The sequence below is a fragment of the Schistocerca nitens genome, chromosome 4, assembly GCF_023898315.1.
Source record: "Schistocerca nitens isolate TAMUIC-IGC-003100 chromosome 4, iqSchNite1.1, whole genome shotgun sequence".
NCBI lineage: Eukaryota > Metazoa > Arthropoda > Insecta > Orthoptera > Acrididae > Schistocerca > Schistocerca nitens.
The window spans coordinates 428,338,986-428,363,717 of NC_064617.1; the positions used below are offsets into that span (position 1 = coordinate 428,338,986).

Consider the following 24,732-nt stretch of genomic DNA (forward strand, 5'->3'; position numbering starts at 1 on the left):
TGAGGAATTTAGATGGAAGCTCTGCACAGAATAAACCCATATGTAAGAAATAATAAAATTCATCAAAATATGAAAGAATTGTTACAGGAAAATAAATCTTATTTTTCAGCACTTCTGGCGATTGCTGCTGCCGGACTGTTTGCCCTGCAAACAGACCGCAAAGACAGCTTCAGGGTCACCAGGGGGGAGTCATTTTACATACAGGTCTGTATTATTTCTTTGACTTCTGTACTTATGCATGAATGTATAAATCAGCACAGCCCACTGTAATTCTTTATTATTCAGTGAGTGTATAAATTTGTAGCATTTTGCCACAAGTTTAACAAATAAAAACAGAGACATCACTATTTACAACAGTCTGACAACTCTGGGGTAACTTTTTGGTTATGCGACTGAAGATATCACACAGTTTTGAGGTGAAGAACTTGTTGATCCATGTTCAGAGTGCATTGTCATCAAAAAAGGAAGTCCTTTGAAGGTTGTTCAATAGAGAACAGGAAAGGTGCAAATCTGAGGGTGCAAGATCAGGTGAATAAGGTGGGTGCAGAATGACTTCCCAATCCAACTCCTGTATAGTATTTTTTGTCTGTCTAACAGAATGTGGGTGGTCATTACCATGGAGTAGTATCACTTCACAAAGTCTTTCTGGTCATTGTTCTTGAATTGCATCTGCAAGATGTCTCAGTTCTTGACAATAAATGTCAGCAGTGATGGCTACATGCTGAACATTTATAAGGTGGTCAGCTTTTCCTCTCCCTTAAAATTTTATTGTCCTGTCTGTTAGTCATTTAATCTCACTGAATTAAGTGATCAAAAATTTTAGCTGCAGTGTTGTGCACCCCTTAATGTGGAGTAATAAATGTCATTTTTCGCTTCTGGCAGTGTAATTATGTACATCATTGTGCCTTTTGAACTGCAGTGGGTTATTTACAACAAATGTCATGACGGAATAAAGATACTGTGTAGCAGTATTCAGAATGTGCAGCTCCTGGAACAGAGGAACACAAGATGATAATGGATGAGCACCATGTATTGTTCTTAGATCTCATTTTTTGAGCAATGAAGGTTTATTTTCTTAAAGCTGAGATGTTCCAAAACATTATTCCATAGATGTTATTGAATGAGAATATGTAAAATATGTTAATTCACTTAATTTGTCTATTCCACAAAACAAAGCTGTTTTAGGAGTTCCAAAATATGCTTTTATTATTAATATGGACATGTAAAATTATTGAAGTTTCAGCTCTGTTTATTATTTTGTCACTGTTTGTTACATTTATCACTGGTGTGGTACCTCTAGATGTGCAGAATTGAGTATGTTCTGTCTTTTTAAAAATTAGAGGGAGATCATTCACAGAGAACTATTCAGTGTTTATCACTTCTTCTGTTGCTCTACATATGCATTGACTGATTACAGTATTAATCTCACCTAAAAATTAGCTTCTTCTGCTTGTTGTAGGCTATATTAGACAGATCATTTACATATATGCAGGGCCAGTTTAAGGTCCAAGCAACATAAGCCATCATTTGGGACATCAAACTGAAAGGGACACCACAGTCACCACATTTGCACAATTTCTCTAAATGATGTAACACAATTGGTAGCAGGGGTAACAGGGGTGACCAAGTGCAAGATTTGTATACAGTCAGTATCACAAGTAGCAGCAAAAACTGATACAGTAAAAGTGTACAAGGGAAAAGGTGGGTGGGAGAGGGATGCCAGATGATAAGTCACTTGTGGAGAACACAGGTGCTACATATATGAGAAACAATGGTGGGCCTAAGACTGAGCCTTAGAGAACACATACGTGATTCCCCCCCCCCCCCCCCCCAAATCAGAGAAATCTCCCCTGATTACATTTGTTGAATTACTAAGTACAACTTGCTGCATTCTTTTGGTTCAATATGACATTACCCACTGGTTGGCTATATCATCAGTCCCATAAAATCTCAATTAATTTAATGTGACATTGTGGTTCAAATGCCTTAGATAGGTCACAGAAAATACCAACTGGTGTTATTTTATTATATAAGGCTTGTAAAATCTGTTGGGCGAATGAGTAAATGGCACTATCAGCATATAAACTCTTCTGAAATCCAAACTGTGATTTACTGAGGATAATATTGTTGCTCAGGTGGGATACTTTTCTAGAATACATCACCTTCTCAAAAACTATGGAAAATGATGTCAGCAGTGGAACAGGGCAATAGTTATTGACATCTCTCCCATCACCTTTCTTGTAGGGGTGTTTAACAATGGCATATTTCAACCTCTCTGGAAAAATGCCTTGAGTGAGTGTTGCATTACATATTGCAGATGAGACTGGGCTTTAGTATTCTATTGGAAACAGAGTACTAAATCCTTATGAGCTTTCATTTTTCAGGGTATATATTATTTTCTTAATATCAAAGGGAGACGTTTCTGATACATTCATATGATTGAATTTTATGAGAGCTGCTTTTTCAACATACTTCTGTGCTTTTTCTCTTGAAAATTTTGTCCCTGTGTTTGCCTATGTATTTAAGAAATGATTTTTAAAAACATTTGGTATCTATGACTCCTCATTTATTGCCTTTCATTTAAGTTAATAGTGATGTTATTGTGTTCGTTGGCTGGTAGTCCTGTCTATCATTTCATTATATTCCATACAGCCTTAAGGGGACTGGTCTGTGAATACCAGGGGAAACCTGAAAAAAATTGTCAGTTTTCTAAACAGGGTAACTCAAAGAATAAGATTTGTAATCCCATATAATGCTTATCATCTTTTAAGACATCTTTTGGGAACATTTTTACATATGAACCACAGCTTTCACTCTCACACTTTCTTTTTAATTGTATTATTTTGTTGCAAGTGAAATAAACCATGATAATTATTTATGTACATCATAGGTACACATTACTCAAAACACAAACAATGTAGAAGGTTTATTTTTTTCCTGTAAGTTCTTCACACTATTATCTTTAAAGCAGACTACAGAAAAGATGGTGCTGTCATAGATGGCAGTAAAAAGAAATCTTAAGTATGATTATCAAAAATTTTGTAAATGAATTCAGGTTTTTCTTCAAAGAAGCATTTTATTTTCAAAGTTAAGTCACAAACATAATCTACTTTTAAGTTAAGCATGTTTTAAGACAGCATACAAATTTTCAGCTCTCTAACTTCAATATGTTTTATCCAAAGTATACCAGAACATGAAAAAATTTAACTTCCGGGAAACTCATATTAAAGTTAAAAAGTTAACACTTGCTTTTTCTATTAAATTTAGATGGCACTAATGTATTCCAGGTCCATATTCATCCTGTTCCCTGTGTTGTTATTTCTCCCTTCTCTTATTCACACTTCTTCTTCTTATGCTTGCTTCTTAGGTGGCTTCCAACATCGATTTTTCTGCTTTGAAGAGTCTCCTTTGGTCAGTGGCTATTAGAGCTCTATGCATATTTAGTCCACCTGGCACTCCCATCATTTCCATGACATTAAGCATCAACACTGCACCTTGACTGAAACATAGAACAGCATCTAGCACACCTATTTTCAAAGTCCTACTTGAATAGTTTTTGGTATTTGTTCCCATAAAGAATTGTAGAAACTTTCATTTGGATTTTGAACTCTGCCATGTAAACATTTCTCTAATAATCTTGTGTCACTAAGATCCCTATATTCAGGTTTTATAACTTCCATTATAGAAAATGGCAGAGAACGTTTATGGTTGTAGGCCTCACCTTGAGTAACAACCCTCTGTTAGCCACACCATGAATCACTGCCTGGTGGGTGGAGTGCGTGACATGGGTTGTTATCTGTGGAGGATTTAGGTAGACTATACTGCCTTTTTCATTCCCTCGAGGTCATTTTTATTTTGTCTTATGACTTTTCCATAATAATCCTGCAACCTATTTCTTCATCTGTAAGCTAACCACATCCACTAATGTACTTACCATCAGCTAATTCCTTTCCCTTCAGATTCCTCTTCAAGTTCTTCAATCTTGTATCTAACCTTTTCTGGTCATGTCCAACACATTCCCTTTTTTTTTTTTTCAATTTTTTGTGTCAGCATAAGGTCTGGATTCCAAACTTTTTGGTACCCTTTTCAGTTTCCATCTCCTAGGTAAGATGTATACATCATACCATATTTCTCCACTGAACTGTGACATATCTTCACAACTCCTTCTGATTCCATGCCTCCACTATAATCACTAAAATTAATCAAACATTTATGACTTTCAGTTCCAGTAGTACAGCCATGACAGTACTTGGTAATACATTTCACTTCAGTGGCTTTACCATTGTCCAAGGAGGTAGCTGCCACTACATCATTTAAACCATGGCCTCTTCATTGCCAGGATGCATCCAGTGCTGCAGACATACATGTATTGCTATCATTCATGTCTACACTTTTCTGAACAGCATTTTTCATACTATCACTTGCTACTTCTTCTAAAGTCTGTAGAATAATTTTATTGTCCTGTCAAACCTTGTAGGGGGAGGAAAGCTCATAAGAGCACAGAAAATTTGTGCACTTCTGTACCCGTTGCCTATACACCTCATAGCATAAGCAAGTTTAATATTTGTGTTATACACTCTCTGTTTAGTTATGCCACACCTATAACCACATTCATTTAAATCACAAAAAATTGCACACAATTCTTAATTTTGATGCATGATCTCTTCTAGCATGTATCCCCTCAACTACCATCACATCTATTGCCACATTCCTTACACTGCAAAGTTTTATTCATTAGTTCAGATATAACACAACCTGGATCAGTAGTTGTTGTCTCTACATTACAAGCATTAATATTATCAAGCTCATTGTCCCAATATTTCAGTTTTAGCTTCAAAGCACTTGCGGAGTACTTGCAGCTGATTCAACTGTTGTATCATGCTGTATTTTGGTATTGGCAGAGTTAATCTGTTGGGTGAACAGATTTCCATAAAACTGTTTAACAACAAACTTCTTAATTCTTCCCATTGCTTTCAAGTGGAATAAGAAACTCATGCACACAATAACAAACTCATGCACACAATTACTCTATTGTAAACAATATTACGGCCAAAATAACAGCAAACAATAACTAAACTCTCTGTATCCAAAAGATAAGCAACTGTAAAGCTTTTGTAGGTTAGGCAACTTAAGGAACTAAAAAGTCACAAAAACTAAACAAATGAGAGCAAAACTTTATTTTTTAAAGAGCTGACTGTGTGCCATGGGGACGTTGTGGTGCATGCAGCCACTTTTAAATTCCTATAATTTTGGTGCTTTCTGTACTCCATTATCTTGGAAGAGATTAAATTTTATGTCAATATTTTTTTCATTATAAATGACATTCCAGATCATCTCTTTTAAATTATTCTTAAAAACATTTGTTATGGAGTCATTAATTATTCTAAGTGATTTCCACTGAGGAGTATCTACTGCAAGGTACTATATCATTTACCCTAACTGTGCATCATAATCAGAATGAGCATTTGCTGCTGGGTCTACAGTTATATCCTTGCTTTGAGTTTCATCAAAGAAAACATTATCATTTAGAATCCTAATTCCTTTATCTGCCTGTGTTGGGAAGTTAATTACTGAGATTTAGTTTTAGGATTCATATAAGGTTTCCAGATCACTTTTCCTGTCATAATCCTTTAGAAAATCTACACTGAAATCACCACAGACTATTAACTGCTTGCTGCTGTCTGACAGATAGCTTAGTAAGGAATCCAAACATCACATAAACAGTTCAAATTTACAGTTACAATGAAAAGTAAATGGCTTTTTTTATCAGTATTAGTTCAAGAGCACATACTTCTATGAGCTAGTTACTATGAAATCAACTTATCTCGATGTTCTTAAACTTGTGTTTTGTCTTTAATAGATATAACAACTCATATATATAACAATGGAAGAAAGTTCTTTAAGTAGTGAAGTACATCCCAGTGTTTTGAATAAAATGCTGTTGATAACTGAGATGTTTTTTGTTTTGTTGCAGATTGTTACAATCGTGCTAGACTTCACTCTGTTTGTGCTAGCTCTGTATGATATGATCTTCACACGAAGAGCTGGAGGTGACCCAACAATGACTAATCAGGATCCTAGAGGGGATGCTGCCACTACTTTTAACAACCCAGGCTTCCGTGAAAGTCGAAATAGAGCACCAATTTCAATGACAGATGCAAGTGGAAAACCATATTCTCAGTCACCACCAATTGCCAGTAATGGTAGTGTGCAATCAGTGACCACAACTTCATCCAATGGTTCCACCATAGGTTCGGGACCAAGGAGCCCACTGAGGTCAAGTCTGAAGAAGCCAAGGCCCAAACAAGATGGAATGGGAATTCAAAATCCAGGGTTTAGTGGACACTCACCAACATTTTCAAGAAATGGAAGTGTTAAAAAGACAGTCCGCATCCAAACACATAGCACAGCAGTGTGAGTTAATCAATATTATGCAAAAAAGCAGAATTTATTTACACACAATAAGGAAAACTGTCGCTGAAGACACTAATGTGCTTAGCAAGCTGTGTTACACTTTTGAGACGTCTTAACTGATTTTGAACAAATGTGATGACTTAACAGTGATAGATGTGAAATGATAAATTTTGTAATGACAAATTTAAATTTTCTGTAATGTAAGCAAAGTTTTTGCATGTCAACATCCACATAAATTTTCAGTATTAGCGCATTTCCCATTCTATGTGTGACATTGGTCTAGGAGTAAAAAGACATTTTATTTTTGTCAGTGTTTTTACATTTCTGTAAAACTGCAACATGCTGAATACGTTAAATTGTTTTCTTCATGCCAAGCTTATCTTTTCATGATTATACATACAAATATTTTCTAATTTAACTATTCCAGAAAAATATTGTAGCATATATATGAGACGCATTTCTTCAGTGTATTGTTTTCCATTCAGTTATATTTGTAGCCCTTAAATAAATAAAAGTTCAGATAAAATATTACTAAAAAGGAAACTGTAAGAAGTGGCAGTTCTGAGTAAATGTTAGGGGCTGATATTAGCTCCTGGAGGATAAAAATCATCCATTCATTATGTTTAAAAGCAAAAGGCTCATGTGTGAGAAAATGTTGTGGAGCATTATTTTAGTACTTGTGGTCTTATCATAATCAACTGATAATTTCTGTAATACTAACACTTGTAACAATATTTTTTTTTTTATTTATTTTTTTTTTTTTTTTTTTTTTTGTTGACACACCACATTATTTCTCTTTATACGGTGCTGGAAGTTGTCATTTTGTTCCTTCCCAACATTATTGAGTACAAAATTTAATACAGCATACATGGAAAGTCTTCCTGTAATAGCAGCTTTCCTTCTATAAAGTAACTGTTCACTACATTTGATAAGGCATAACATAAAATTGATATCAGTTATCTGTGTTCTGGCAGAACAAATACAATAACAGTCAAAAGAATGAAGAGGACAATATCTTCGCAATATCTTCGCCACTGTATTTAGCATGCTACTTATCCTCTGTGAGGTATCGATAAGCATGTGCATGTCTTTTCTATCAGATTTAAAGAATTCAGAGAAACCATTCCCAAAAGACTGAATCTGAATTCTTTCACACAGCCATTTTCTCTCATTGTGTGAAGTCCGTATAACTCATGTTCCAAAGACATTAAATTTATTTGCTTTGTAATGTCAGCATTAGTAATAACAAAACTGGAGTCAGTGACATTGTGTAGCTGAATGGGGATCTTAAAATATTACTATTTTATTGCTTTGTAAAATATTTTAAAATTTGAGGAGTTGTGGTGTATGCAAATGTATTATAGTGTACATATAACTTCAGTAAATCCGTCCATGTTATCTGCTTCTAAGTTTATTTTATATTGATTTATAGGCAAACAGAACTTCTACTGACATAAATTCAGTGGTAGTTGTTTGTTGTTATGCTGCTTCTGTAGTCAAAAAATGTTATTCTCATTAACTGATATGCAATACATATTTTTACAGATTTCATCTGGATTCAGTACTGCCTTCCTTTATTTTTAATGTTTTTTTCATGCCCTCATGTCATATGGTCTGAAGGTGTCCATAACACTTGTATGTAATCTACTTAAAACGTATTTGTCTCCTTGAATGACACCCATAAGAACAATTAATCAAAAACTCATTTGCTTATCAGAAAAGCAGCTTTAGTGGCAAATGCAGTATACTACCAATTCTGTGACTGTGTAAAGTGTAAAAAAAACTGCTACAGTGTTTTTTGATCAGATGAGTGCTATGTTGTACAGTATACTACATCACCTGTGATTGATATTCACTACAGTGTTCAAAGAACCTATTCCCAAAAGACTGAATCAAAGTTATTTCACACAGCCATGTTCTCCTGTTGTGTGAAGTTCTTTTTCTTTTCTTTTTTTTTAAAAAAAGTGGATTTATTTACTCTGGCGAGAGTTTCTTGTGTTCTGGCAATGCAAATGATGAACTCACTTTCTTTACCAGTGTACGTGCTGCAAACTATTACACAATACCTCAATCATGTGGTGCTCACATCTAATGACACAGGCTGATGCTGATCAATCACAAGCACTGGTCCTCCACATTCATTACAGTTCCACATCCAAAGATGACTTACAGTAGCATTTGTTTTATTACACAGTATATCCCCTTCTAAATGAATGATTTCATAACTGGGGAAGGCTTTAAACCATTGATGGACTACACAAACTCCTTTTCCCTTGATCTCTTATTTCAAATTCTGTATCTCCTCTTCAGTAAAACCTTGCAGTTGAAAATGCCACAGAACAGCTTGATTACTGATGATAACAGAAACTAGCTTGACTCTTTTTGGTTTATGCACTATTGCTGTTTCACTTTAGGAACGCACTTGTAATCTGATACTTTCCCAAAATTCTCTGTGAGTTCAGATTGGCTAGCATAAATACCAGCTGATCTGAGCCCCTAGAGGATTATAGGAAAGCATCAGATGTTTCACATTAAGATAAAACTGAGTGTGGCTAATGAACCTTTATGCTGTCTTGAAGACAACCATGTAGCACACAAGGATGTTGCCACTGTGATTCATATTTATATTTCTCTCCCATGAAATTCTTGAATAAACATACACAGGCCTAGTCACCTTTAAGTTTATCTGAATATTCACTACCATTAGTATTCATTAGCTTTTTGACCATTTCTCATTGTGGGGAAGCCCGGATAATGTGGTACACAAGTTGTGAATAATTTTGAATTTATAATTCATAAAATCCTCAACTGTTGCAAGGACATTTAGAAATCTGCTAACTTCCCATACTTGCAGTACCCATTTCTCTGTTATGAAAGGTATGCCCTATTCAGTTGCTTTCTGGTATTTATCTGAACTCACAGAATGTGCAACCAGATGAGTGACACTGTCCTCATCTATTTGTAAAACCCCCATGAAGTCCACAAGCTTCAAAACTTTTTTCTTTGTTTCATCATAAAACCTATTGCACTTTAGAAGTCCTCTAATTCCCTCAGTATATGTTGCAGAATGGCCTCCATACTGAAATTCCTTCTTGGAGGCAAGTCATAATGCAACATAGTGCAGCTATCAGATTTTTCTTTTATTCTGGAAAGACAAAAGACATCTTTCTTCATATGAGTTTCTGAGATCCATTTTGGATGTAGACTTCTCAACACAGCTCTTCAATCAATGTTAAAAACTATTCCAAAGACATGAATACTTACAAGGGAACCTCCCCATCGCACCCCCCGCAGATTTAGTTATAAGTTGGCACAGTGGATAGACCTTGAAAAACTGAACACAGATCAATTGAGAAAACAGGAAGAAGTTGTGTGGAACTGTGAAAAAATAAGCAAAATATACAAACTGAGTAGTTCATGGGAAGGTAGGCAACATCAAGGACACTGGGAACGCAGGAGCGCCGTGGTCTCGTGGTAATGTGAGCAGCTGCGGAACGAAAGGTCCTTGGTTCAAATCTTCCATCGAGTAAAAACTTTAATTTTTTATTTTCAGTTTATGTGACAAACTCTTATGTTTTCATCACTTTTTTGGGAGTGATTATCACATCCACAAGAAAACATAAATCGGGCAAGGTAGAAGAATCTTTTTACCCATTCGCCAAGTGTACAAGTTAGGTGGGTCGACAACATATTCCTGTCATGTGACGCACATGCCGTCACCAGTGTCATATAGAATATATCAGATGTGTTTTCCTGTGGAGGAATCGGTTGACCTATGACCTTGCGATCAAATGTTTTCGGTTCCGATTGGAGAGGCACGTCCTTTCGTCTACTAATCGCACGGTTTTGCGATGCGGTCGCAAAACACAGACACTAAACTTATTACAGTGAACAGAGACGTCAATGAACGAACGGACAGATAATAACTATGCAAAAATAAAGAAAGTAAAATTTTCACTGGAGGGAAGACTTGAACGAAGGACCTCTCGTTCCGCAGCTGTTCACGCTAACCACGGGACCACTGCGCCCATATGCTAACATTGTCCTTGATGTTGCATATCTTACACACGGATTACTCAGTTTGTATATTTTGCTTATTTTTTCACAGTTCCACACAACTTCTTCCTGTTTTCTCAATTGATCTGTGTTCAGTTTATCAAGGCCTATCCACTGTGCCAAGTTATAACTAACTCTGAGGGGGGTGCGATGGGGAGGTTCCCTTGTTAGTAATGCATGACTGGTTGTACTTCATTATCCTGGGATCTACGGAACATCTATCTCATGCAATGAATTATTTCTACATTGAGAATGAGCCAGGTTCAGTATTAGGTGTTTCTGGGTGATATCTTTCATGACAATATATTTTTAAAAAAATAGGTATGAATTTTACATTAAACGTGTTAGTAAAAAATCTTATGTGCTATTTCTGGTAACTATTATTTATTACACTCAACACATTTCACAATGTGAATTCATTCTTTGTGCATCATGATGCATAAAAATAACACCATGAAAGACTTATATTAAACATATTTATGTTAGGCAACATGAGGGCAGGTAAAATACTATGGAGGTTAATGATTTTGTGTCAAAGTATCATCTATGTGCTGCACATCTGGTAATTCACTGTCAGACTGTATGATTAGATCACTGTTTATATGTAGAAATATACCACTACTATCATAATTGGTGTTCAGAATTTAACAAGCAATTCTTACACTATGATCATTACTGCACAATACTATATATTTGCAAAGATGTCAGTAGATGTGACTCAAACCACAGATGATTCTCAATATGCAAGATCATACTGTAAAAGTAAACAGAATATACCTTCTCTTGTTTCATATTGTTTATGTAAAGATGCAGCATATTATGTTACTTGTTATGTCTATTTTAAACTTATATTTACATAATTTTGAATGTATGTTCTGTTTAAGTTATCATATTTTATTTGAAGTTGTATATTTCTATGTGATAAAATGTGGAAACATATTGCTGTTGTATGGTGTTTCATGGTCTGACTAATCAATGACTTGCAAGTATTTATTCAATAAAAATATATGGAAATTGCCATATTTTCCAAATTTGATGTATCACATAGTTACATCTGAACAATAAAACTATGTGATAATGAAAAAAACTATTTTGATGTCTGATTTATCACATTTTAATGTGCCAATAATTGCTAAGGTCTTTGTACAATATGTTGAAAGCATAACTTTACCCACTGCTGAATAAAGTGTCATTTTTATGAAATTTCTATAAAAACTCTGTGTACACAATACCTTCATAATGTGATCTTGCCATTGTATGGTAGGTTCCTAGACTACTGTCACAGATATAAAAAGTGTACAGAGGGTACTGCTTGCTGCAAAAATATCATTCAAAGACAAAATAATATATAGTGCAAAGAATAAAAGCAAAGTAGTATGAGATATCATAAAATAAGAAACTGGAAAAGGTAGACATGAGTATAATAACATTCAAATCAAAGATTGGCATAAAATAACAGAAAATATTCAGGAATTGGTAAAATTTGTAAATGAGTATTTCTTTGGTATTTTGGAGAAGTTGCAACAAAATCTTTCTCAAACACATGTGGACCCACAATGACTTACACAGCAAGCAAAATAGTGTTCCCCAAGACAGAGTTTGAGTCAGGAAGACAATAAAGACTTTATAAAATAAATAAAAAGGTTTAGATGAGGTTCCAGATCCTGTTCTGAAGGCATGCATGAAGCATACAGGCCATTTATAAATGGTGTAACAAGTACAAAGGTTTTAGGGATGAACATAGTCTATTAGCAGGGAATGAACACAACAAGAATGGCAAAAAGAATAGCATCTGCACGTTCTACTCATAGGGTTCTGTCGTTTGTTTGTAACAGGCAATGTCTTATAGTGACACACTGTACTTACATTTACACAATTCTAAGCTATGGGATTCTTTTTTGGGGATTTAAAGCACAAAACACAGATACAATTTTTGCTAGGTTCACTGTTGCATGCATTGTGATGGATATTTCACTACCAGGCCAGCAGGCACACTGCTCAGGCATGAGTGAGGCTCTGCTGTGGCCACCAGTGGCCTGGTCGTCAACAGTGTGGCAAAGTGCAGCAAAGGGCTGTAAGAATAATAGCTAGAAGTATTATTCATGCTCATTTTACATGACAGTTTTAAAAAATGGATATCCTTACTGCACCAACTGAGTTCATTTGTTGTGCATAGCAGGAACATCATTCCTAATATTTCACTGATTGTTCTCTATGTAAAGCTGGGAGCCAGTTTGGACTTAAACTACCAAGGACTAACGGACAAAAACCTCAAAACAGGATTTTTTATTAGGAAATAAAATTGTATAATAAATTGCCAAAGTAGGTGAAAAAATTACTAAAATACATTTGTTTTACCCTTAGTTTCCCAGGCCATTTTTTTGTCACACTCTGCCCCAGATGCGGTCTGACAGCCATAAAAATTGCATTCAGCAGTTTCAGTGAAACAGATTAGTTTTTTATGTTAAAGGTTACATTAATACCACACAAAAAATATATACAAATAAATTTTAAAGTCTATTTTTTTTAAAAAATGCATTTAAAAAATTGCACAAAGTGAACATAATATAACATGACAATGTTAATGCAATGAAACTCAAATACCCTGCAATCCAAATTATACTTTAAGCTACATTTTTATTGGTTATTATACATGTAATAATAAAAACATAAAAAATTCCCATAAGACATTCAAAAAATGAAACTTGCACAAGTAATTTTAAGGTTTTTAGGTTCCTTCTCAGAGGTTTTCTTTGCACTCACTGGAAATTTTTGTAGAGAAATCAAGCTAGATTGGCTTGTTGCAACAATTAAAAATATATGTGTTTCAAGCTAGATAGGGTTCTTGCAATAAAGAGAAATGTAAGGCATCTTTCTCTTCCTTTTTGGTCACAGGTGGAGCATTTTTTGCATTTTTCCAGTCATTCTATTCTTAGTTCTGTGACACTGAAAATGCAGTAAATGGACACACAAAGATCACAGTCTATGTGATGGTTGTTGACTCGCTTTTTATCTGTGGTGTCCCAACCAGTTGGCAAACTTCTTCAGAAAATTAAAGCGGCTCACCTGAGTTCCATTTCTGTAGGAGTTGTGAAGGACAAACGCATTCAACCCACTTATGTCCAGCATGCAGAAAAATAATGCCATGGCCATAGCTGGAAGAGGTTTCAACATCCAGCGATATTTGTTTCAACTAAATCTATTTCTGTCTATAATTCTGTCTTCATCACTTTGATCACTTGTTTCCTTCAAAGATTTCACAGGTAGTAAAACAAAGCCATCTTCACTTTCACACTGTTCCTATTATGAGTTATGTTCACTTTCAATTTCATTGTCACTATCTAATCCAACACCACTTCCTAAACAGTCCTCAGACCATTTTAAAACAGAGTCCTCAAAGTCAGGGTCTGTAACATGAACAGTGGATGATTACTTGGCTCCTGAATCCATAACGCAGAGTTCCAGGTGCAGTCTCAGACACAAAATAAGTAGTAATAGTACAGGTTCACGTCACATTAAAGAGGCTACTGACAAAGGAAATCACTGCAGCTTCAGTAAAGAACAGGTAGATAATGCTGTACTCTCCTAACCCACACCTATGTATTAGCAACAGAGTAACAATAAATGCTGTCAGTCTGTGAGACTGCATCTGGGATGTTAAAAAGGCATTTAAAATGTTCTTTGTAAGTAATGCATAATACACAATGAAAGACTGCTTAGTGCATTCAGTGTTGTGGTTAGTAATGAAAGGGGATAAATACATCACCTAGTCACATCAAAATCCTGTTAAGCTTATACAAGAAAATCACTTGCCAAGGTTGACAACACACAATAATAATGTCTTGTTGTTCTCCTAAGTCCAGTATGTCCAGTATCCCACTCATCGTACGGTGGAGGGGGGGGGGGGGGGGGGGGGAGTGTTGACTCAGCTTGCAGATATACCAAGGGGAATTCATGGAGACTCAGTTTTCTGAATGGACTGGAGTTGGTGCAAGGGGTATAGCAGCAGGTTTACATTTCCAGAGTCATCAGCAGGTGCCCTTGGTGTGTGCAGTGGTGAAGAGTAAAACTATGTTTATATCAAAGAACACTGTACAATAGGAACCAACCAAATGAGGCAGAGCTGTTTTCAAGATACTGAACCCTTATTCATGAGGATCGAGGTAGCTCCATCCAATCATCATGATTTAGGCAAATGCTGGGATACTTCCTTCATCAGGGCTGTGGCTAACCACATGTCCTATCCTCGTACAGCATACTTAATTATTCTGTGTGTGTATATTTTTGAGCTATTTATTTTCAATTTATTATGAATGACATGTCCCATGCCCCCGTGTATGATTATCCCTGGATGAATGAATGAAGAAATAAATAAGCCGTTCATCATCTCTTAACTCTTTGTGTGAGCATTCTCAAAGAAAGATAACTAAGATTAACAAACAATTTGACAATCACAGTAAGGCTTGTGCTCAGTTGAAGACTATGACTTCATTATAGTGGTGAATGGATGGCCAGTAATGCAATCAAAACAAAAACCTAGACACAATTATTGTTGTCAACAGTGACAAAACTGTCTGTGCAACACTCAGGGTGCTAGAAACAACTTGCTGAAACATACAAATCATTAATTAAAACTTCGTTTACAGTTTTACATACTATAAGAAACTGCATATTTTTTTGTGTCTGTGAATTACTACACTTTTATTTGAATGAAACACTTTATTTGATTTTATTCATGTATCATGTTACATGGCTCCTTCCTTTAAGGATAAATTTTTGGACATGAAACAACTAAATGCATTCATTAACAAACAGAAGAGCTATCAGAAATTAATTCTGTTTACCATTTACTAGTTAATTGTTGTATACTATTTATGCTTCTAAAGGTTACAATGATCATCATAAAATTGTCAGAGAAGCCTTTACTTCCTTGGTTTTACAAATATGCGTGTATTCTATTATTACTTTTAGTGTCCTTACAAAATTAAGTTCTCTGTATACTGTGCACTTTCTGATTTTGAAATATTGAAAGACTTGCATAGTGTGGACACCTAATTCAGCGCCAATATTATTTTTCAGGAACATTAAATAACTTTGCAGGACACAAATTGTTATTTTATGACCAGCCCAATTAAAGGCACTATGAAGTTAACATGAAGCCATCGCTGCTTCAGTCAGTTACTTCATCAAATGGTGGTTTGGTTCCTGGTGATGGTTTTGACAAACAGGAAACTACAAGTTATGGTTGATCTCTCACAGGAAATAGAATGGCAAATTCACTGGAATGATAGCAATGTCTTTAAGGGAGTATACCTGTAGACCCACTGAGTTCATACTATCAGTCTGAAAATAAATTAGTATAAGCAAAATAATAAGCAGTTGCAGACAGCCGGTGGGGAGCAGGCGATGGCATGATGAACCATCCCTGTTTCTTCTTCTCTTACTATCAAATCTATTAATCAAGAATCATCAATATTAATGGGCATGGGTCCCTTTGAAGTAAAATATTCTGGAGGTAAACTAGGTTCCCATTCGGATCTCCGGGCGGAACCTACTTAGAAGAGATTCAGGCCGAAAGGGACTTTTAGGTTGGAAACATGGAACACTAAAAGTTTGAACAGGCCAGGAATGTTCCAGACATTATTAGACGAATTAGATAGATACAATGTAGACATTACAGCTATTCAAGAAACTCGGTGGCAGGGGGAGGGTAGCATAAAGAGGGGTAACTATACATTTTTCTATGGAGGTGCAGAAGCTCACAGTTTCGGAACAGGTTTCGCAGTACAGAGAAAAGTGCTTCATGCAATCAGAGATATAAGGTTCATTAGTGACCGACTATCAGTTATAGTGTTGTCTGGCAGGTGGAATAGACTTGTAGTAATTAATGTATACACACCAACTGAGGACACTGAAGAGGTTGTTAAAGATAGCTTTTATGAAGAACTAGATCAACTGTAGGATGAGTTCTCCTCGTACAATACAAAATTAATCATAGGTAATTTTAATGCGAAGATGGGGAAGGAGGAAGCATTCCGGCCTACAATTTGGAAAGAAAGTTTGCACAACATTTCGAATGATAATGGCACAAGGGTGGTTAATTTTGCTGCTTCAAAAGACATGATTGTTGAGAGCACATATTTCAAAAGGAAGGACATTCATAAAGCAACTTGGGTCTCTCCGGATGGACACACCCGAAAACAAATTGATTATGTTCTTGTAGATCGGAGATGGCACACTAGTATAGAAAATGTTAGGACTTTCAGGGGAGCAGACTGCAATTCTGATCATTTTCTTGTAGTTGCCAAAGTTCACCAATGGCTATCTACAGCAACATCAAGGTGTTACAATGCAGAACTTGTTAGGTTCGACACTGACAAGCTAAATGATGAAAACTTTGGAAGAAAGTACATGATAGAAATTTCAAATAGGTTTGATGCTCTCAGGATACATGAAAATCAAGAGAAGGATGTAAATAAACAGTGGATCACTGTGAGGGATAATATCAAAGAGGCAGCGAAGGTCACAATAGGTACAATTAAGAACAACAGGAGGAAACCATGGTTTGATGAGGAATGCAAGAAATCGGTAGAGGAAAGGAGAAAAGTGCGATTACGTCGGGATAGAATGGGAGAGGAGTTCTTGAACATGAGAAGGGAAGTTGGTTGTAGGCTACGGGCAAAGAAAAGGGATTATTTGAACAATCAAATTTAAAAAATGGAAACAAATAGTAAAACAAAAAACATTAGAGAACTTTACCTAGACATAAATGGGTATAGGAAGCGGTTCAAGGATAGGACAAATGCACTTTGAGGGGATGCTGGGGGATTACTAACACACCCTAGTGCTATATTAAATAAGTGGAGGGCGTATTTTGAGCATCTATTAAATGTACATCAGAAAGCAGGAAATGAGCAGGCGTACGAAATACATACAGCAGAACCCCAGATACCTGCGCCAACGTTAAAGGAAGTAAGAGATGCAATCAACAAATTGAAAAACCATAAAGCACCAGGATCAGTTTGTATAACTGCAGAATTAGTTAAATATGGGGGACAGAAATTGGTGGAAGTAGTTCACAAAGTGATAACTAAAGTATGGAACTCAGAGATGATACCTGAAGAGTGGCAGGAGTCGATTCTGATCCCAGTTTTTTAAGAAGGGCGACAAAATGTAGTAATTATAGAGGGATATCGCTATTACCAGTATGTTCCAAAATTTTCTCGAATATTCTGCTAAGCAGGCTTACACCATATGCAGATGAAATTGTGGGGGATTACCAAGCTGGCTTTCGGAGGAACAGATCAACTATGGACCAAATATTCACCCTGCGTCAAATTTTGGAAAAGAAATGGGAATAAAATAAACCATTTCATATCTTTTCATAGATTTTACAAAAGCATATGATTCAGTATTGCAATCAAAATTGTAAAGAACTATTTTGGATCTTGGAATACCAAAGAAGTATGTTAGTCTTATAGAAGCGAGTTTGAAAAACACAAAAGGTAGAGAATGTTGCGGAAATTCGAGTCAGAAGAATTTGTAATAAAGAACGGACTTAAGCAGGGAGATGCCCTGTCTCCGCTAATTTTTAATTTAGTCCTAGAATATATTGTACAAATGACAGCAGATAATTCAGAGGGTGTGGAGTTAAATGGAAATATTAAGATATTAGGCTATGCAGATGTTCTAAACATCATTAGCGATAGGAAAGAATCTGTAACAGCAAATGTGAATGAGTTAATCAAGCCTAGTGAAGATGTGGGTCTAAGGATAAGTGAAGACAAAACTAAATATCTGGTGACTACTAGAATGCCAACAGCAGTAGATCAGGAAATGTTAAGAGTTGGAGACATGCAGTTTGAAAAAGTGAACACATTTAAGTATCTAGGCATGGACATCACTTCGAGAAGTGAGATTAAATCAGAACTGAAGAAGAGATTACAGAAGGGAAATGCGTGCTACTTCTCACTGAATAGATTACTTTAATCACGGATATTGTCTAGGAATTTAAAGATTAGAATACACAAAACTATTATTCTACCAGTTATACTGTATGGGTGTGAGACTTGGTCTTTCACTGTGCAAAATGAAAAGCTGTTTCGAGTATTTGAAAACAAAATTTTGAGGAAAATTTTCGGAGCAAAAAGGGATGACATTAGCAGAGAGTGGGAAACACTGCGTAACGAAGAGGTTCACGAACTCTATTCAAGCCCTGGCATAATCAGTATTATTAAATCACGTAGGCTGTGATGGGTGGGTCACGTAGCTTGAATGGATGAGGGCAGGGCAGTGTGGCAGCGCGCAGAGTACTGGTAGGGCACTTTGAGGGAAAACGTCCTGTGGGGAGACCGAGGCGTAGATGGGAGGACAATGTGAAGGCTGATTTGAGAAGCCTAGGTATTGAAGGTGAATGGAAGGAAATAGCCCAAGACAGGGACAGATGGCGAAAATACGTTGCTGCAGTAATGGACTCCCGAGTCCGGTATGACCAGTGTGTGTGTGTGTGTGTGTGTGTGTGTGTGTGTGTGTGTGTGTGTGCAAGCAAAATTTTAAGTCCTAATTTTCTGTAAACATAGCAAACAAATCACATAGAAATGTGTTCCATATCATCATTGAATGACAGCAGTAGGAGTGCTGAATGTAGATAAGTATAATACAAAATGCAGTTAATGTAATCAGATAAATAGAATAATGACATTGCCACTTGATTTAAGAATGTGTGCTTGTACGACAGTTGATATACTTAGTTTTTGTAGTCATTCTGAAGCTTTTATACACAAGTACACATTCGTGGATCGACAATAGCAACAATCAAAACTTGCACGAAGTGGCAAGAAGAAAGGTTGATTTGAAAGGTCAATACAACAAAAAAAGCTTTATATTTAAAATTTGACCTCTTTTTTTTTTCTATGTAAGTGAAAGTTTGTACTAACACTGCTCTCAAATATCTGGTAAATGGTGTTCAATATTTCCAATACACTGACTCACTCAAGTTCTGTTCTTTTTGGCACAGTAATGGGTATGCAGGCCATTGTTTGCAGACTGTTCTCCTCAGTATGTGGAAGAACCCTTGGATGATTGGTATAAACAACTCCTCCACACACAAAAAATATGTGGGGGCTAAACAACAAATGCACTGCTGTAGAAGATAACATCTCAATGAGGTCAAGTGTCCAGGGTTTCTTTCTGCTGCAAAACATGAATTGCTGTTTGCACTGTGTACGCTTTGGCTCCCTATTGTGATGAAGAGGTCTCTCATGAAGTTCACTGGCATTGTTAGTACTTTAGTACCATATGTTTCATTTATTCATGCATCTAGACTGACGAAAATGAGCTTCATCAGTGCAGTGCATCAGGATACAATTTGTCAAACAACCCCTAATATGCATATTGCCAATCACAAAATCATGTTCATCGATTTCTTGCACCACAGACAACATGAGTGGGTTGTCGTTGGTGGTGGTCACAAATAAATCATCTCTCAAAACACTGAGAAAGTCTAAGGGCAGCTGCATGCTGAATGCCAAGGAGATCACAAAAGTAAGAGTCTTACTGCTTTGATATTTTTTGGTGATCTCACATACAGTTTTAAACCCATTATTCGTCTTTGTACATTCCATTTACCCTGAAGTTGCATGCTCATGAAAGAAGACTGACAGACAGGAGAAGGACTTCAGGTAAGAATATTGACAACTGCAGGAAATGAAAATTGCAAGGCAACAATTGACTGACAGTTGTAAAAGTAGGCCTCTATGACAAATACCCGTTGCTTCTTTGGCCAGTACATTGTCACTACTTTTGTAGGTGGTAAACAAATTTCCTGAATCACTCTTTCAATGATACTAGCCCCACCCTCAGCTTACCATGCCTTCCTTCACAGTGCTCCTTTCTGTCCATCCAGTTTCGTTGCTGCACAATGCACAAGGCATCTCCCAGTAATTTCATGTAGTGCATGAGACTACTTGATTGGATAATGTCTTTAACCTTCAGATAGGTAGAAGAAATACTAAGTGGAACTTTTAATTTTCTAAAACATAGCTATCTTAGGGCCATTCTGGAGTCTCTAGGCACTTCAGATATCTCATTTGTCTTATTCAGTTTTCAGACATGATTGTGAAAATGACCTACACTGCTACTGATTATATGTTTAAGGTACACCCTCTCAAACCATGGTGAAAACAGTATAATTAATGGAGCTTTACATAAAACATAAACTACTAACATTTTATTAATTTATTTATCCATCTGTAGACAATAAATATTGTGTGGATGTTGTCCAAAGGTACATGGGAAACAATTATGGAAAAGGAAAATACAAAATTTTACATTAAGTAGTACAAAGAATAATACATACAAAATTGTGCAATAAAATGTACAAAGAGTAATACTTGGTCATACAAGACACAGTAATACAACTTTCTATACATGTATACTAACAGTATTGAAACTGTATAGTCTGCTTGCCCTAAGACTTTACTTTTGTCTTCCCTAAACAGGAAGCTCTTATATTCACTAGTATAATTCAGTAAACATTTTATCACACTCAACATCTGTCCATCAGATATACAAAATTAACAGAAACTTTAGGGGATGAAAGAGTGTTTTCAGTTTTGCCTTAATATAAACATTATCAGAATTATTTATTGGCCTAAATAGTCATTTACTGATTAAAAACATTTTTGAAGTAGAAATTCTTTAAATTCTACTTTAAATCTGTTTTCATCTTCTAACTTTCTGCTGTTGGCTGGCAATATGTTGTAGAGTTTTGTACCAATATGATTCACATGTGTGCTCTTTTTGTTCAGTGAGTATGGAGTGCTGTCATATTTCGGGTATTGTAGTCATGCAAGTTGGCATTTATCTGAAAATCTGCAAGGTTGGCTCTAAAATATAAAACACATTTGTATATATGTATAAGGAAGGTATTGTTAGAACTTTAAATTTGTTGAATAAGGGTTAGCATTGTGTCTGTGGATGACTGTGTGTTATTATATGGATAGCCCTCTTCCGTAACAGAAAGATTTGTTTTACATGGCAAGTGGTGGAACTCAAAAATATTATTTTGTATGTTGCAAGAGACTAAAAACAGCCAAAATATGCCATCTTGCCACCATCTGCAGTATAAATATTTGCAATAATTCTAAGAGCAAAACAGGCTGAGTTAAGTTTCTGCACAAGTTTCATTACATGGTCATTAAAATGAAGATTTTCATCTACATGAATCCCCAGCAATTTTTTGATGCCACTCTATCTATGTGCTTGTCACACAACAGATCAAGATTTACATTTTGACATATTTTCCCAAACTGCATATAATTTGTTTTATTTGCATTTAATATCAACCGGATTGCATTGGACTAAGTGTGGATATTCTTTCTTACTTTATCAATAGTTGTTTGCGGCACTTGCTTTGGTGCACCTAATTATCACACTAGTGTCATCTGTGAATAGCATGGCCTTTGTTGCTCCATCTGTGGTGTGAATGTCATTTATGTAGAGAAGAAACAATAAGAGACCTACAATACTGCCTTGCGACACTCGTATTTCCACTTTTTTTGCACCTGATACTAAATTTATTTTGTGGTTGGTGTAATCTGACATCAGTCCTACAATGTGTGTTATGTTTTGTAGGTATAATTCAAACCTCTTTTTCCCACTCCCACGAATACCTAATGCTTCCAATTTTTTTCTAAAAGAATGTCATGATTGAGAGTGTCAAATGCTTTGGAGAGATCTAAATTTATTCCTGCTACGCAATTGTCTTTTTCTAGCTTCAGATTATTTTTTCAGTGTAGCACATTAGTGCTGTTTCTGTATTTTTACCTACCTGGAAACCATGCTGATTTCTATTTAGTAACTTATGGTCATTTAGATGTTTGTTGATTTTGTGCTTCATTAATTTTTCTATTATTCTGGAAAATGCCAGAAGGATGGATATGGGCTATACTTTTCTATCTTATGCTTGTTGCTGTTTTTGAATAATGGCTTCACTTTTGACATTTTCATCCTTTCCAGAAACACTCCTTCACTAAATGATAAGTTGGCTATGTATGCCAAGCGCCTCGCGGTTTGTGCAGCTGTCATTGTTATGATGTAAACAGGCACCTCATCTACTCCTGCTGACATTTTAGGTTTCATGCTCTTTATTACTTTGAACTCTTCATGTTTGTCTGTTGGATCTATCTTCATGCTACAAGCAGCATTTGGAAATTCTGGTTTTCCTTGGTTTGTAAATTTTGAGCATAATGAAGTTGTTGCACTTAAGTAATAATTGTTGAAGTAATTTGGCACATCTTGTTTTTTAATACTGACATTTTCTATGTTTTTGAGAATGATATCCTGTTCTTTGCATCTCTTTCCTGTTTCAGTCTTCACAATACCCCATATGGCTTTTCATTTGTTATCAGACTGTCTTATTAAGTTGTCATTACTCATAAATTTTGCCTTTGCAACTACTTTTTGATATATCCTCTTGTAATTCTTAACGTATTCTATGTACTGTGGATTCATAGATGTCTTCATTTTTTAATCTAATGTCTCTAGAATTCCACAAGAAGTTTTGATGCCAGCTGTGAGCCATGAACTTGGCTTTATATTGTGATGTCATGTGATTCTTGACACCTTCTTTGGAAAGCACATTTTGAAATATCCCATGAAAATTGAAGAAAAAGTGTTACATGCATCATTCATATTTGTTAGGGACAACACTCCTGCCCAGGACTCACTAGTTAGGATATTTGTAAATTCTACAAAGTTTTCAGTGAAAAATTTTCTTTTATACAAGAAGTACACTTGCAGTGGCATTGAAGGAATTTTGAGGACAAGAGAATTATGGTCTGATAATCCCAAACCAGTATTTGTTACTTCTACTCCTGTGGATCGCACATTTGAAAAAACATTATCTATTAGACTGTTCATTTTATATGTTATTCTTGTGGGTTCGTGTGTGTGATTGAAACTACATAATAGATTTAGGAATTGATTTTTTAGCCTACTTTCATTCATAAGATTTATACTGAAATCCCCACAGACAACTACAGTGGCTCTTTCAGTAAAAAGAATGTTAGGCAGTGTTTCTAATTGATTAATGAGTATGTCTGTATCCCCGGTAGGTGGTCTGTATATTGATTGCTATGACTATGATGTTTCCCTGTATTTCATACAACTGTAAAGCTGCTGCTTTAAAACGATTTTCCACACTCAACAGGAGACAATATTACATATGTAATAGCAAGAAGTTGAAAACAACATGGATAATAAATGAAAAACTATACATGATTTTGAGAAGTATTTTAGGATCTCAGACAAACTTTTCCACTGTACATCCACAGTATGTCTACATCCATAGCTGACTGGTTTTCCTGTCTAAATGCCATATGCAGGGCCTGGGTTGAATTCCCAGTACTTGGTTTGAGGACTGGAATCAGTTTATTCAACTTCATGTTGCCAATTGAGAAGATGGAACCAGTTTTATTCTATATTCAATTATTATTATTATGTTACATGTCCTGTTAGTAAAAGGCTTGTCAAACAGCAACAAAAAAAGAAAAGCTGGGTGACTGGAGAAGTAATCCATGCCAGAAATAATCTGAGAGTGTATTATGACCTCCCCAAACAAAAAAATACTGAGGCCTACAACACACTGTATAAAATAAAAAAGAAAGAGTACTGTAGTTTTATCAGAGAAACTAAAGCATCATTCATCAGGATGTCTATAGATAAGGGAAAGAACTACTCAAAAGGTTTATGGTCGTTCATTAATGAAGAGAGAGGAAAAGTAACAAATCGGGCAGAGGACATCTGCCCACTGATGAGTGGGAAAAGCAACGCAAACCCTCTCGAAGTAGCCAATACTTTTAACAGATATTATATTACTGTAGCAGACGAATTAATAAGTCAAAATAAAACAAATGCAGTAAGTAAATTGTTAAACCCCCACATACAAATCATACTATGGTTTTCATACCTACAACAGATGCAGAAGTGTCAAACCTAATAAAACAACTTAAAATCAAACATTCATCTAGCTTGGATGGTGTCAGATCACATCTCATAAAGGAATGCAGGGAATGTATATTAAAACCATTGACACACATGCTGAATGCTGCGATAGAAGAAGGTATATTTCCAGATTCACTGAAAGTAAGTAAAGTGAAGCCAATATTTAAGAAAGGGAACAGGGATGAATTAGGAAATTACCGGCCAATATCATTGATCTCAACATTTGCTAAAATCTATGAAATGATAATAAAGAATAGA

General features: G+C 35.7%; 1 protein-coding gene across 1 annotated transcript in view; it reads left to right on the forward strand.

Annotated features, from left to right (window-relative positions):
- LOC126252355 (uncharacterized) overlaps positions 1-7,138 on the forward strand; it is a 265,551-nt gene extending 258,413 nt beyond the window's left edge. The window contains exons 5-6 of the mRNA XM_049953246.1: positions 110-204; positions 5,975-7,138. Coding sequence (XP_049809203.1) covers positions 110-204; positions 5,975-6,418 — 539 coding nt within the window. The 3' untranslated portion in view covers positions 6,419-7,138. The remainder of the gene's footprint in view (positions 1-109; positions 205-5,974) is intronic.
- The last annotated feature ends 17,594 nt before the right edge of the window (positions 7,139-24,732 follow it).